Raw genomic sequence first — 16,229 nt, 5'->3', positions numbered from 1 at the left:
ACTAAGACCTTATTAGTTCTCAAATTTTGATTCAAGTCCCTAGCATTAATGTGATAATGAATTTACATGTTTATTATATAATTTTTTAATATAAAAATTAGTAATTAATTTAGGGTTTAATACTCACACCTCTATTAAACTTCTAATTAATTTTCAATTCAAACATTTTCAAAATAATAAAAAATTAAATTAAATTAAGTTTGTACCTATTAGTTTTATATATATATATATAAAGATTCTTAATTTTTTAATCTTAAATGTACCCATTCATATAATTTTTCAATTTTTTTAATCATCAATGTACCCATTCTCATATATATCAATTTGTTATATGTAAAATGTACCCTTTTTTAATATAAAATCCATTCAAATTTTTTAATCCATGTTTAAACTTATATGGGTACATTCTTTTTCACTGATTTGAGAATGTATCCATGTTTTGGTACAATAACTTTTTTTGTTAATTTTGGTTAATGTACCCATACATATATAAGTATACACACACACACACAATATAATAGAGAGTATAATTTATAATTTATTATTTTTAATCCCATAAATTATGGGTTTTATTTAAAATCTCATTAATATAAACAATTACAAATTTCAATTTTTAATTTAAAAAATATAGTAACTTACATTATTACGTTAATATCAGGGACCTCAATCAAAAACTAAAAACTAACAAGGTTTCAATCAAAGAATATTGATAGCTAGGGACCGCATCCAAAGTATCTCAAAAAATAATATACAATCACTAATAGTGACAAACTTTACAACTTTCATGAAAGGGTCAGCTTCGAAATCCAACACTATAATTCATAAACCTTAAATTTATATTTAACCATTGATTGTTATTTACGCTTTATTCTTCTTATTGAATTTCATTTTTAAAATTTTCTTTTTTGAAAACATGATCATCTGGCGGATGTAAGAAGATGAATGGTTCAGATCTTTGATATCACGTTTCGATATTTACGGCTAACTGATATATGAGTCGATATCATATAGTTTGTATAAACTTTATAAACATCAAGCAATATTTTCACTAACCGTAAAACTCTTAATATAATATCAACGATCCAAACCGTTCATCTTCCTGCATCCTCTAATAGATCAAGTTTTCAAAAAGGAAAATCTGAAAAAACAAAATTTGATGAGAACAATGAAGCGTAAATGTAAACAACAATCAACGGTTAAATTTTGATCTATGATTTATATGATTATAGTGACAAATTTCGAAGTTAAGCTCTTCATGAAAGTTGTAAAGCTTATCATTACGAGCGTTTATATATTTTTTCTATATTTTTTTACAATTCTACATTAATTAAAAAACTTAGGTAAGTGAAAATATACTTAAAAGAAAATTGCGTTTTTATGTTTTGAATGTGACAATATGGTATGTATATACTTAGTTAGTATTATGTTTTTCATTTGATTATTTATTGGTTTAAAATATATTTTCCTTAATGGGTAACGGGTCGGGTCATATTACCTGTTAATATTATCGGGTCGATTTCGGATCGGGTCATTTTACCCATTTATTTTAACGGGTGTTACATGACACGACCCGTTAAGATATCGGGTATGACACGAATGCTAGGTCTACCTAATAGCCATTTCCAAATAGTGTGGGACCAATTGAGTAGGGGTGTAATTTTGCACATTTTTTAATTAGTTCTTTGATTCTCCTTTAACTTGTTCAATTCAAAACTAAAAAAATGTACATAATAAGTTAAAAAAAGAATATAAATTATTTCTCATTACCTGCTTTTAATCTGATGTGCTACTATAAACCGTTCCAAGGTAATTCTCAAGTTTATATGTTTAAGTATGATCGTATATTTATGTGTATATATATAAGAGACCACACTTTAGTAAATCACATTATACATACTACCTCTCTAACAGAAGTAAGACCTTGTTTTATGGACGTGATTAACACTTACTATCACCACATAAAACTAGGGCTAATGCACTTCAGCAGTTGGAAAGTACAAATTTTCCACCCACGGATTATTGTCTTCATTATTCTCCCAGAAAACATTAAGATGGAGTTTAAGCATTTGAAACTACGGATAAGGAAGGAATTAGGATATAAATAGAGATTAGCAGAGAGGAGTGCCTCATACAGTTTTATCATCTTGCTATCATCAAATTAAGCAACTCCTAAACCAAACGAAACAACTAAGTTGGGGGCAACCTAATTAAGCCAAGTGCGATGAAAAGTGTTCATTTCTTCATCAGCACTGTGGCCACATTGGCATTCGCAACCTTCCTTGTCTCTGCCTACGATCCCAGTCCTCTGCAGGACTTCTGCGTAGCAATTAATAACCCCCAATCTGGTGTATATATATATTAGCATATCATATTATTCATCTACCATGTGTCTCCATATTTATGTAATATTATCTATTTTCTCTGTTAATTATACGTTTTTGCACGGCATGGTTTATATGCATGAAAATTTCATCTGCATGCATATACACATGTATAGACATGTATAACTGATATATACATACGTATAAGAATCCATGTTATTTGTACTATATTATATCATCGTTTTACTGGTCACGCCTCTAATAGAGGTGTGTCCCATGGATGTAGATTACACATGTATAAGAGGGCCAGTCAATAAGATCTCGTTTGGAAGTGTTTTTAGGATAAGTGAAAGCGCTTTTCGTAAAAATGTTTTTGGGACCAATCCTTGGTAAATATGCAAGTAAATCTTAGAAAAACACTTGACGTACTTCCTGCAAGAAAGTCATAATAAATACTTTCATTTCTTTGTAGTGCAAGCAGTGTTTGTGAATGGGAAATTCTGCAAGGACCCAAAGCTTGTCACAGCAAACGATTTTTTCTTTCCCGGCCTCCAAATCCCGAAAAGCACAGCAAATCCAGTTGGTTCGACAGTGACAGCGGTGAACGTGGATAACCTAGCAGGACTGAACACTCTCGGCATATCCCTGGCTCGCATAGATTTTGCACCAAATGGCCTAAACCCTCCTCACACTCACCCTCGTGGCTCCGAAATTCTTGTAGTCTTGGAAGGTATACTCTACGTTGGCTTTGTCACGTCAAACGCCGATAATAATCGGCTAATCAGCAAAGTGTTGAACAAGGGAGATGTGTTTGTGTTCCTGATTGGTCTCATTCACTTCCAACTCAATGTCGGGTACGGAAATGCAGTAGCGATTACTGGACTTAGCGGCCAGAACCCAGGAGTGATCACCATAGCAAATGCAGTGTTTGGCTCCAAGCCTCCCATCAATCCTGATGTTCTAGCCAAGGCCTTCCCAGTGGACAACAAGCTGGTTGATTATCTTCAGAAACAGTTTTGGTACGACAACAATTGATAACGAAGAATTATCTGGGAAAATTAAGAAGGAAAAGGCCATTAGGAACGATCCATGTATGCCTGGTCGGATGTGCTAATTAAGTTGGCCAATATATAAATTGAATAAGATGGTTAATGCTTTTGTATACCTAATCCTTGTGAGAATTTTGATATGATACGATATTATATATGGTATGTTCTGATGTGCGCTATGTCTCTTAAATCTCTTTTTAACTTTGACAAGTTAAGGAAATTCTTCCCATACCTCATATTTCAATGATTCGGAACAATTTATATTTGGATATACTTGCATTTTCCTCTTGGATGATGGGCTCGTTCCTCACTTGCAGTTATGTATATTTACCGTAAAAACCTTATAATCAGAACCGTTCAACTTTCTAATCTTCACGTCAAGATTATCCTTTCAAAAATTCATTTGAATATGAGATCGCTTAGTCATCCAAATATATCAAATAAATGGGCGATTTATCATTAATATATTATACGTACCTATATCGTTGATTCATATGATAAACTTAGGATTTATCAGTAACTGTGAGAGGCCTTCGTACCATGGCGATGGCGGCTTACCAAGGTATGAGCTTTATCCTCTACATTATGGGAAGCATGAGTTTGTTAGGGTGAGTCCAAGGCTCCTTACGCGTCCTGCCGAAGGACGAAGAAATGGTGGAAATGATGGAGTGCGTCCTAATCTCTCCTCTTACTTTCTCCTACTATTGTCCTACATCACCTCCAAAAATGCAAGCTCTAACTAGCATTTGTGTTCCTTGGTCCCATTTAAATACCCTTGAGCTCCCAAGAGCATAACCAATACGATTTCGAAGTTCAGAGAATCACACTGCATCAACAAAGGGATTAATGTAACTCCCAATACATTCAGGAAGCTGACCTCAAACAAGCGCTAAGGGCTCAAGTTCCTTGACTTCAATCCAAAACTTAAAAATTCCAGCCTTGCTACAATTCAAGTATAGCGAGAACAGTAACCAAGCAACCTGGTAAGCTGCTCACAACAGTTACGGTTTCCTGCAAAGTAAACAGCAAGGGTCATGTCCAGATGCTCCACAGAAGCGGAGTACAAAGCTTTGAATCCGGCCTATTTTAAAAGACTGACATCAGTTTTATCTACCCCTCCAACTCATTGTTATGATAATCTGTCCACTATTGCTCTCAGCTTGAAAGACTGCAGAAATTAGAAGATAGCACTAATATTGAAGATCAAAGAACTTGCTTCGTGCCTGAATAATCTCAACAACAACAACAACAAAGCATTTTCCCACTAAGTGGAGTCGGCTATGCATTCCTCTTTGACGTCGGCGCCGCGCCAGACAGACGACCTTGATGGTCGACAGCTCGCAACCGACACGACAGTCGTTGTGCCTGAATAATCCCAAACCAATAAAATTGGCTTTGTGCCTAAAACTTCAACTTAGAGAGACAGCTATCGTGCCTTAAGAAGTATCAAATCAGAACTTGATAGGATACTGTTATTAGTGATAATTGTACAACATTGTGGCGAGCTAATGTTGTTAATTGACAGATGTCTTGTAGTCATTAGTTGAATGTTGTGGATAAGAATAATAGTTTGTTAGATAAAGATTAGATTTGGGAAAATATCTTGTTAGGACCTTAGCCTGCGTTCTGGTATAAATACTGGATAACTGTGCAGATGCAGGGTTATGATTTGTAAAAGAAGTTGTTGGAGTAATACAAGAGAAATACTAGCATACATGTGCAAGGTTAGAACAAGGGGTTCTATTATTGGTATCAGCCAGTAACTATCCTCCACGTTTCCCTTCTTGTATGACGCGAGCGACGACGCGTGCCAAAACCATGGATACACGAGTAGCAGCTCTTGAAGGGTCGGTTCAGGAAATCCAATCTTCCGTTGCGACGATCGGGTCGACAATGCAGAATTTGTCCACCGTCATAGCATCAATGGAGTCTCGATTTGCAGCCTTGGAATTTCATTTTTCTGGTGCTGATCGTCCTCATCGTGCTCCCAGGGATCTTGGAAATTCTTCAAATCCAATGGGGAGTTCTGAAGAAACCTTGTCCGATCGAGTTGATCATATGGGTCAGCGTTTTTTCCGTCAAGATTCATCATTTCACCCACGGCCGCCATTGATCAAGCTTGAGTTTCCTCGGTTTTCTGATGGCGATGATCCTTTGGCATGGGTTTATCGGGCAGAGCACTATTTCGATTATTTCTCGGTTGACGATGCCCAAAAGGTACGGATGGCTTCTTTTCATATGGACAACGAAGCTTTACAATGGTTTCAATGGAGGAATTGTATCAAGAATCACCCAACCTGGGCAGATTTTGTTCATGTCTTCTGTAAAGAATTTGGGCCTTCTGAATTTGAGGATTTTACCGAAGCCCTAGTTCAATTGAAGCAGTTGGGTTCCCTCAAAGAGTACGTCTCGGAGTTTCGTCGATTGGCGAATCGGACTACGGAGATAGGTCCGGTCATGCTACGTGGTTGTTTCATCGGCGGCCTGAAACCGGAGTTACGTCATGACGTCAAATTGCTTCGCCCATCTGATGTACATGAGGCAATTGCGTTGGCCTTCCAAGTGGACATCAAACTATCTGATACCAAGGTTCGAAATTTCTCCAGAAATTCTGCTTCTTTCAGTAATGCTACCAACTCAAAATCTGTGCCTCTGTTATCTGGTAGTAATTTTTCTTCTAGCACATCTAGGGCTAGTAATATGAGGAAAATGTCCTTTGAAGAAATTCAAGATCGTCGGAAAAAGGGGTTGTGTTATTCTTGTCCAGAGAAATGGGTTCGGGGGCATGTTTGTGCTACTCAACAACTACTGTTATTAGATGTCTCTGCTGATAGGATTGAAGATTTCGATGGTGAGGACTGTGATGACCAACAGGTGGAAATCACGGCTTGTGCAGTTTTTGGTTCATCGGCTCCTCAACATATTCAGACTATGAAAGTCTCGGGATTAATCAAGAATTGCCCAGTTATTGTATTGTTGGATTCGGGTAGCTCACACAATTTTATTAGTTTGTCTGTTGCCAAACAGTTGGGGTGGAAGGTTGACTCAAAACATTCTTTTGAGGTGATGATTGCAAATGGGGGTACTATTGCCAGTAAAGGTTGTTGTTCTCAAATTAAGTTGCAGATTCAACAATATGAGTATATTTCTGATTTCTATGTACTACAATTGGGTGGTTGTGATGTGGTTTTGGGAGCTCAGTGGTTAAGAACTTTAGGTCCTATTCTTTGGGATTTTGACAAACTCAAGATGGAATTTACTTTGGGCAAGAAGCACTATTGTATTTCTAGTTCTCCACCTCCTGCACCAACGTCCATTTCAACCTGTCAGGTGGAGAAATTGCTTTCTCAAGGTCCTTTTGGTGTCGTTCTTTTCTTCCTAGAACTCGAGACTCAGGTTGCTATTGTTGGGGATCTCACTGTTCTGCAGGAAACTGAGTTAGAGGGCTTATTATCTCGATTTGCTTCTGTATTCCAAGCACCAACCACACTTCCTCCTTCACGTTCTCATGACCATAGAATTCCTCTTTTGGACGGCAGCAAGCCTCCCAGTGCCAGGCCTTATCGGTATGGTCCCTTACAAAAATCTGAAATCGAAAAGTGTGTTCAGGAATTATTGGATTCGGGTTTTATTAGAGCCAGTAACAGTCCATTTTCTTCACCAGTTCTCTTGGTTAAGAAGAAGGATAATAGTTGGCGGATGTGCATGGATTATAGAGCTCTAAATTTGATAACCATTAAGGATAAGTATCCAATACCCTTAATTGATGAATTGTTGGATGAGTTGTTTGGTGCTCAATTTTTTTCGAAGTTGGATTTGCGGGCAGGATATCATCAGATCAGGGTCCATACTAGTGACATTGAAAAGACAGCATTTCGCACCCATGACGGTCACTATGAATTTTTAGTAATGCCATTTGGGCTTACTAATGCCCCAGCCACTTTCCAAAGTTTGATGAATGAGATTTTCCGCCCCTACTTGAGGAAGTTTGTTTTGGTTTTCTTTGATGATATTCTCGTGTACAGTGACTCTTGGGAATCCCATCTTCACCATTTGTCTCTGGTTTTCAAAGTTCTCCAAGACCATCAATTGTTTGTCAAGCGAACTAAGTGTGACTTTGGCAAATCACAAATCGAATATTTGGGCCATGTGGTGTCTCGGCAAGGGGTGGCAGCAGATCCAAGTAAGCTTCAATCCATCCAAGATTGGCCTCTTCCTCATTCGGTTAAGGCTCTCCGGGGTTTTCTTGGCCTCACTGGATATTATCGGAAATTCATTCCGAATTACAGGAAGATTTGTGGACCACTTACTGCGCTCACAAAAAAGGATGCATTTAAGTGGACCGATGAAGCTACTGGGGCCTTCCAGGCTCTCAAGGATCTCATGGTATCTCCTCATGTTCTTGCTTTACCTGATTTTTCCAAACCTTTCATTATTGAAACTGATGCTTCCAATAATGGTCTTGGTGCTGTTTTACACCAAGATGGGAGGCCAATTGCTTTTACAAGCAAAGCTTTAGGCCCACGAGCTCAAGCAATGTCCACATATGAACGGGAAATGTTGGCTATCGTCCATGCCATCAAGAAGTGGCAGTCATATATTCAAGGGAGGCATTTTGTCATTAAAACTGACCACCATAGCCTGAAGTTCTTTTTACAACATCGAGCTCACACCCCTTTTCAACAGAAGTGGGTTTCCAAACTTCTCGGTTTCGACTACGAGATACAATATAAACAAGGTTGTGATAATGTTGCTGCTGATGCTCTTTCTAGACTGCATTCGGATGGGGAATTGTCGGCCATCTCTTATCCTTACATGGGTTGGTTGGATGATATAAGGCGGCATAATGAACAAGATCCTTGGATAATGGAAAAAATTCGGGAGTTACCTGCTGATGGTGTTTCTTCTTCCACAGCTCGGTACCATTTTGATAATGGTTTTCTTAAGTATAAAGGGCGGATTGTTTTAAGTCCATCTAGTGGTTGGAGGGATAAGATTTTCTATGAGCATCACTGTACTCCAGTGGCAGGTCATTCTGGTTTTCTTAAAACATATAAGCGAATTTCCCGATCTTTCTACTGGCAGGGTATGAAATCTGATGTTATGCAGTGGGTGGCAGCTTGCTCAGTTTGTCAACAAAACAAGACTGAAACTTTGGCTTCTCCTGGCCTACTTAATCCACTTCCCATCCCATCTACTGTATGGACGGATATAGCAATGGATTTTATTGTTGGTCTTCCTCCTTGCAAGGGTAAAACCATTATTTTTGTGGTCGTTGATCGCCTTTCCAAGTATGCTCATTTCCTGCCCATGTCTCATCCATACACTGCCCATTCCGTAGCACAGATATTTGTTGACCATATATTCAAACTCCATGGTATGCCATCCACAATAGTAAGTGATCGCGATCCTGTTTTCTTGAGCTCTTTTTGGAAGGCATTTTTTACATTGAACGGCTCCAAATTGTGTCTCAGTTCGGGTTACCATCCTCAAACCGATGGACAAACAGAGGTCACTAATAGAGGTTTGGAAACATACTTGCGGTGTTTTTGCAGTCATCAACCAAAGAAGTGGGTTCACTGGCTTCCGTGGGCAGAATGGCATTACAATACTACTTTTCATACTTCATCCAAACTGACACCATATGAAGTTGTGTATGGGCAACCACCTCCCGTTGTACCTACTTATGAATCTGGAGCAACTAAGATTGATTTGGTTAATCGGAGTTTAGAAGAAAGGGGAAGAATTTTGTCTCAGCTCAAGACTAATCTTGTATCGGCTCAAGTGCGGATGAAGCAGCAAGCAGATAAACACCGCACTGAGAGGTCTTTCGAGGTTGGAGATATGGTTTTTCTGCGATTGGTACCTTATCAACACCAATCACTTGCTAAACATCCCTTCCATAAGCTTCAGCCACGGTTCTATGGTCCATTTAAGATGTTGCAGAAGATTGGTCACGTGGCTTATAAAATTGACTTACCTACCACATCCAAACTTCACCCAGTTTTTCATGTTTCATGCTTGAAGAAACAGTTAGGCTCTGATATCATTCCTGCAGTTCCATTACCTGTCGTTACGGAGGATGGACTCTTGGAGGATTATCCCTTGGCAATCTTGCGGCGCAGGTTAACAGGTCAGGGCAGTTCATCTAAGACTGAGGTTTTGGTGCAATGGAAGCATCGGCCTAAGGAGGATGCGACTTGGGAAAATTATGCAGAGTTTGTCAACAGGTTTCCTGCATTCCAACCTTGAGGACAAGGTTCATTTTTTAGGGTGGGGTAATGATAGGATACTGTTATTAGTGATAATTGTACAACATTGTGGCGAGCTAATGTTGTTAATTGACAGATGTCTTGTAGTCATTAGTTGAATGTTGTGGATAAGAATAATAGTTTGTTAGATAAAGATTAGATTTGGGAAAATATCTTGTTAGGACCTTAGCCTGCGTTCTGGTATAAATACTGGATAACTGTGGGTTATGATTTGTAAAAGAAGTTGTTGGAGTAATACAAGAGAAATACTAGCATACATGTGCAAGGTTAGAACAAGGGGTTCTATTAGAACTGGCTTCGTGCCAAATAACATTTCTACAATTTCAATCAAAGAGGCTTCGTGCCAAACTAATCAACAATCATTCTTCTAAACAAAAATTCCACCATAACCCAATTCACCAAATGAGCAGAAAAGAGACGAGAAAATCTCAGAAAAAAACATAACCTCAGGAAAAGATCTTGACTTATACATTGGATCAAATAGGTGGGATGCACCAGCACCAAAACAAAACTCTGCAGACAAAGTCGCAACCTTGAACCCAGATGAGTACACCGAAGAATAGTGATCAAACGGTGTTAGCCATTTCTGGTTCATGATACCATCATAACAACAATGGTGTAGTGATCATGATGTTTGACAAGAAATGCAGAAATGAAGAAACAGAGAGAGAAAGGAAGAAGAAAGAATCGGTATATCTTGTATATTCCCAATAGAATGAACCGTACAGTTTTAGTGATATATCCCACTATTTATACAGCCGAGAATTACTTAGCTCCCAAGGAACTTAGGTAACATACAAAACAGACTAGCAAACCAAACTAACCTTCTAACGAGCTCCATAAGCTGACCTAACCAACACTGTTCATCGAAGTGTAAATCTCTACTGTGCATGTCTTGATAGGATAATGCATTATGAAGTGACTTGTCAAGCTGTTAAACTGAAACTCCAGCCCAGAATTTTAAAATTTAGCACAATTACTCATACAATATGATGAACTTTTGGTATAAAAGAAATCAACTGTGCATCTCGGTGAGCAGAAACTTCCCTAAATTATATTACTTAGCTCCTTTTTTCATATCCTTCTTGCTTAGAATAATGAGTCAAATAGCTACATCTAGATCAGTCACAAGTTAGTTATGGTACAAAATGGTAAAAAGAAGAGAAAAATAAACAGCATAGAGATACATACAAATATTTACTGCCATACCAGCGATAAAAGACCAACGACACTAGTGCTATACTGAAGTTATACAAAAGTATCAAATAACATCATTGTGATGTTATAAGAAAGTTTCCCATTATTACCTGTATCCAAACTGGTTAAGTTCAAATGGTAGTTTCAGTGCAAACGCTAACACAAGCACACTAACTCGGAATGTTTTCATTCTTCTACTTAGAGGCATAACTTCATCCTTAATCATAATCAATTGCACGATACTTTAACAACAACAACAACAACAAAAGTATTCTTTTCCTTGTATTTTTTTCTTTTTCGGCTGCTCTGTATTCACCATACAAGTAATTAGTGAGACTGGATACATAGAAAACGAAGCAATTTGAAAGCATTAGTTGGAACATAAAATTCTATTGATTTGTATCAAGAAATTCACTTAACATAATAAATTCTACGAATTTCAACACTAATACAACATTGGGATTCATTAATGGATAAACACCAACCTCTACTTGACTTCAAAAGCTCTGATATTTGCGTTGAACCCCATCAAGGAAATGCAGTGAGAGACAGCTATCGTGCCTTAAGAAGTATCAAATCAGAAATGGCTTTGTGCCAAATAACATTTCTACAATTTCAATCAAAAGGTTTCATGCCAAACTAATCAATAATCATTCTTCTAAACAAAAATTCCACCATAAACCAATTCACCAAATGAGCAGAAAAGAGACGAGAAAATCTCAGAGAAAAACATAACCTCAGGAAAAAATCTTGACTTATACATTGGATCAAATAGGTGGGATGCACGAACACCATAACGAAACTCTACAGACAAAGTTGCAACCTTGAACCCAGATGAGTACACAGAAGAATAGTGATCAAACGGCGTTAGCCTAGCCATTTCTGGTTCGTGATACCATCATAACAACAATGGTGTGGTGATCATGATGTTTGACAAGAAATGCAGAAATGAAGAAACAGAGAGAGAAAGGAAGAAGAAAGAATCGGTATATCTTGTATATTCCCAATAGAATGAACCGTACAGTGTTAGTGATATATCCCACTATTTATACAGCCAAGAATTACATAGCTCCCAAGGCACTTAGGTAACATACAAAACAGACTAGCAAACCAAACTAACCTTCTAACGAGCTCCATAAGCTGACTTAACCAACACTGTTTATCGAAGTGTAAATCTCTACTGTGCATGTCTTGATAGGATAATGCATTATGAAGTGACTTGTCAAGCTGTTAAACTGAAACTCCAGCCCAGAATTTTAAAATTTAGTACAATTACTCATACAATATGATGAACTTTTGATATAAAAGAAATCAACTGTGCGTCTCTGTGAGCAGAAACTTCCCTAAATTATATTTCTTAGCTCATCTTTTTTCATATCCTTCTTGCTTAGAATAGTATGTCAAATAGGTACATCTAGATCAGTCACAAGCTAGTTATGGTACAAAATGGTAAAAAGAAGAGAAAAGTAAACTGCATAGAGACAGACACACATACAAATATTTACTGCATACCAGCGATAAAAGACCAACGACACTAGTGCTATACTGAAGTTATACAAAAGTATCAAATAACATCATTGTGATGTTATAAGAAAGTTTCCCATTATTACCTGTATCCAAGCTGGTTAAGTTCAAATCGTAGTTTCAGTGCAAACACTAACACAAGCACACTAACTCGGAATGTTTTCATTCTTCTACTTAGAGACATAACTTCATCCTTAATCATAATCAATTGCACGATACTTTAACAACAACAACAACAAAAAGTATTCTTTTCCTTGTATTTTTTCTTTTTCGGCTGCTCTGTATTCACCATACAAGTAATTAGTGAGACTGGATACATAGAGAATGAAGCAATTCGAACGCATTAGTTGGAACATAAAATTCTATTGATTTGTATCAAGAAATTCACTTAACATAATAAATTCTACAAATTTCAACGCTAATACAACATTGGGATTCATTAATGGATAAACACCAACCTCTACTTGACATCAAAAGCTCTGATATTTGCGTTGAACCCCCATCAAGGAAATGCAGTGAGCGTAGCCTCAAAAACGAAACCCCGGGAAAGCCCATCGCCACTTCCGGGAACCCCATCAATCCACCGCCACTCGGCTTTCCCGGAACAACGGTCCCACAAAGCCAACCTCCCAATTCTCTTTGCCGAAAAACAAACCTTGTCGCCGCCACCAAACACCTTGAACTTGCTCGACTCTTGAAAGCACCTGAACATCTCCACCGGCATTCGGCCCGCCTCGTCCCACTCCAAGCTATCCAAGTCCAGCCGCAGAATCAAAATCGTCGAACACGAAGCGTTGAGCGAGAAAGACGACTTCAACCCACCAACCATCAGCACCTTGTTTCCATTCCCCCGAACCAAACGGGGTCGCTTCAGGATGTCGAAGACGTCCCCCCACTCGTGCTTTTCGAGCCGAGTCCACGTCTGCGAGGTCTTAAGCTTCGAAATTGTGCAATGGAACAGCTTCCATTGACACCGCCATGGCGAACCCACATCGCACAGGGCGTAAACCGAGTCGAACACCAAAATTGGGCTTCTGGGTTTTGAAGGGAGGTTCGATGAGAACTTGAGCCACTGGTTCGAACCGGAGAAGTAGAGCGCAGCGAGCTCAGTGAGGACCATGACTCGGGTTTGGGAGTCAACGAGGACCGAGCCGTGGCGCGACCAGGCCGAGCCAAGCTGAGGGAGGACTCGGAACTTGCGAGTCAGAGGGTTGCAGACGACGAGTGACTTGGTTGACTCGGGCGGGTCGGGCGAGTCGCCCCAGAGGTAGACGAGGCCGAGGGAGGAGGCGACGGGGTGTGGGGAGCGGAAGGGGAGGAAATCCAGGGGGAATCTGAGCCATTGGTTGAGGTCGGGGTCGAAGACGTGGAGGCAGGATGGGGAGGACAGGTGCCGGTGGTGGGGAGGGCGGAGGGCGAGGAGGTTGAGGGGCGGAGATTGGGTGGAGATGAGGTGGAGGAAGGAGGGTGAGGTGAGGAGTTGGTTGAAGAACTTGGAGAGTGAGCGGCAGATCATGATCTGACGGAGGGGAAGGCTCGAGAAGATCTGGTGGAGCGTGTCCTGCGGGAGAGCGTCCATGGCTTTTTGCGGCGGGCTGCCGGAGTACTGGATAAGAGGAAATGCACAGATCGAAGACTCAAGAGTGAGACAGAGAGAGAAACGCAGTTGAATGAAATGGTGGATTGTGGGCTGCGTAGAAGAAATACGCACGTATTGGTTGTTGAAATAAGAGACTTGCTAGTGTTTTGTGCAAAACACAAAAATAAATAAATAACTAAAAATAGATTTTTATCTAAAATGGCCTTTTCTTTCTTTTTTTTGTCAAATGATAAATTTTGTTAAATTAGATATTAGATTAGCTATCGGTTTGAACCCACATTGTCATGCAAGGGCTCAACACCTTTCCCACTCTTTATTAGTCTCTGAGGTTTAAAATCGATTGATGTGGTTTATGAGATTGTACACCGTCAATCATTTTGGTCATTTTATGATAGATTTCCGTTAAATTGATGATATTTTTGTCAAATCAGCCTCTTCTCTTGAACGGATGATTTCTTCAATTTAAATGAGATTTTTCACATAATGACTAAAATAATTGGCGGTGGACAATTCCAAAGACCATTTCTATCAATTTTAAATCTCAGATACCAAACTGAGGAGTTATGACAATCAGATTATTTTGGCTAAAAAACATTACTTTCGCAAAGTGTGGAGTAATGATGAAGAAGGATTTTGTCTTCAACTCATTATGTTTTAGGTTTGAAATTATTTTGAGAAAGCAAAGGATTACAAAAGCAAGGGAAATATTTTTGTTCACCATCCTAAAGTGACGGTGATGCTCACTACCCTAAAGTGATGATGATGCTCACCATCTCATTGATTACCGTTGGATGAGTTCGATTTAATCTATCTAGTACAAAAATCTTAAAACTTAAACCAATCAAATGATATTTAATGGAGTGGCGAGCATTACCACTACTGTAAGATGGTGAGCAAATATGCACTCAAGCATAAGGCATTCCTTGCGCCATTTTGAAGTTGAACATTATTAAACCAAATACTTTAAGAATGAAGAGAGTGGCCAGATGAGCTAAAGCATCTGCTACAAAGTTGGAGGTTCGAACTTGTATATTTTGATTAGTAAAGTTTGGAGAAGTAGTAGTTATTTAGTACTATGATCTAGTAGTATTTATCTTTACTTGTAATTAAGAGGTCTTATGTTCAAATCTTGGAAATGAGGAGTTCCGCACCAATTTATTCATGCAACTCTTTTGTGTATTATATTATTGTATAATAAAAAAGTTTGGAGTAACAATATTATTTTGGTTGAATTGTAGCATTAGTCAATTTAATTTCCGTTCCTAAACTCTGATAATTGTTGCTCATGTTCTTGAATTATGTCATGTATTTTTATTTTATTTTTATTCCACTTCGTCGATATATTGTTCTTATATTTGGTTTGAAAATTTTTGGGGCCGATCGACATGATTGTTTAAGGAATGGAGAACTCTCCATTGGTGATGAATTTATCTATAACATGAGATAAAAGTAGTTTTAGGGTTTCAAATATTCTTTTTCTGTATATTCTTCTTCTTAGGAGGTAATATATAAATATACAACTTCTCCTTATTATCAAGGAATATTAAAGAAAATTATAATCAAACAAGGAAATATAAATACATTCCTATTCCACCTAAAACTTTGACTCATGCTAACAACATGTTGCCACATGGAGTATTGTTTATGATTTATATTTACTCAATGCTTTTATGCTCATATAATGTTAATATTTTCAAAGGAAAATTAATGGAAAGGGCTTGAAAACTTTGAGTTTTAATGATAAGGACAAAATAAAGGGTAAAGTGAATAGTACCAGGATTGACTTTTTAGTGTAAAAATGTGGTTTTTCTTTAAAGTGAACAGTACCGGGTGCTTTTCGTTAAAGTTCCCGGCTTGAAAACTTTGAGTTTTAATGATAAGGACAAAATAAAGGGTAAAGTGAATAGTACCAGGATTGACTTTTTAGTGTAAAAATGTGGTTTTTCATTAAAGTGAACAGTACCGGGTGCTTTTCGTTAAAGTTCCCTAATATAAATAAAGCAATTATGTTGAATAGTGTGAGGTGTGCCTGCGTTATACTGTATGCGATATGATCTTGAAAGAGTACGTAACAAGCTTCCCTACTTTATATTTTGTATCTATATCGATGCAGCTCACACACAGGCTAGATTTACTTATTTTGTTAGACATATCTTGTTTGAACGGTGAGCTATATATTGTTTGTTTCTCATTCTTGAGGATCATGTAATGCTTTTAGTCGACCCACTCCAACAAAAGTAGCTTTTAGGAAAAATTTAATGGTGTT

At 38.1% G+C, this 16,229-nt stretch overlaps 2 protein-coding genes and 1 long non-coding RNA gene across 5 annotated transcripts; 2 read left to right on the top strand and 1 right to left on the bottom strand.

Moving 5' to 3' along the window:
• Window positions 1–2,688: 2,688 nt before the first annotated feature.
• Window positions 2,689–3,356, top strand: LOC126621749 (germin-like protein subfamily 1 member 20). Its single transcript, XM_050290329.1, has 2 exons — window positions 2,689–2,710; window positions 2,794–3,356. The coding sequence occupies exons 1-2, from the start codon at window positions 2,689–2,691 to the stop codon at window positions 3,354–3,356; spliced, it is 585 nt and encodes a 194-aa protein (XP_050146286.1).
• Window positions 3,238–14,084, bottom strand: LOC126624401 (SKP1-interacting partner 15-like). 3 transcript variants are annotated; one of them, XR_007624096.1, is made up of 3 exons: window positions 12,822–14,084; window positions 3,848–4,381; window positions 3,238–3,370 (listed from the first exon to the last, which is right to left on the bottom strand). XR_007624096.1 is itself a non-coding variant. In XM_050293458.1 (2 exons), exon 1 carries the CDS (start codon window positions 13,940–13,942, stop codon window positions 12,866–12,868), a length of 1,077 nt encoding a protein of 358 aa, XP_050149415.1. In that variant the 5' UTR covers window positions 13,943–14,084; the 3' UTR covers window positions 10,320–11,145; window positions 12,822–12,865. The 3 variants fall into 3 exon arrangements, 2 of the variants coding, with proteins under 2 accessions (XP_050149415.1, XP_050149414.1); XM_050293458.1 differs by lacking the exons at window positions 3,238–3,370; window positions 3,848–4,381 and adding an exon at window positions 10,320–11,145; XM_050293457.1 differs by lacking the exons at window positions 3,238–3,370; window positions 3,848–4,381 and adding an exon at window positions 11,214–12,672.
• Window positions 4,545–11,707, top strand: LOC126624402 (uncharacterized). The gene is made up of 3 exons (XR_007624098.1): window positions 4,545–4,813; window positions 9,920–10,126; window positions 11,615–11,707. It is a non-coding gene; the product is annotated as an uncharacterized LOC126624402 (long non-coding RNA).
• Window positions 14,085–16,229: the final 2,145 nt, after the last annotated feature.

Source organism: Malus sylvestris, chromosome 5, assembly GCF_916048215.2.
Source record: "Malus sylvestris chromosome 5, drMalSylv7.2, whole genome shotgun sequence".
Taxonomy (NCBI): Eukaryota; Viridiplantae; Streptophyta; class Magnoliopsida; order Rosales; family Rosaceae; genus Malus; species Malus sylvestris.
This window is presented reverse-complemented; position numbering and strand designations above follow the sequence as displayed.

What these genes read in the sequence shown, in the direction of transcription:
- LOC126624401 (XM_050293458.1), bottom strand. Translation starts at nt 13,942, where the DNA reads ATGGACGCTCTCCCGCAGGACACGCTCCACCAGATCTTCTCGAGCCTT.
- LOC126621749 (XM_050290329.1), top strand. Translation starts at nt 2,689, where the DNA reads ATGTTTTTGGGACCAATCCTTG. An exon ending in GTTTTTGGGACCAATCCTTG is followed by an intron (nt 2,711 to 2,793) that starts GTAAATATGCAA and finishes ATTTCTTTGTAG; the next exon opens with TGCAAGCAGTGTTTGTGAAT.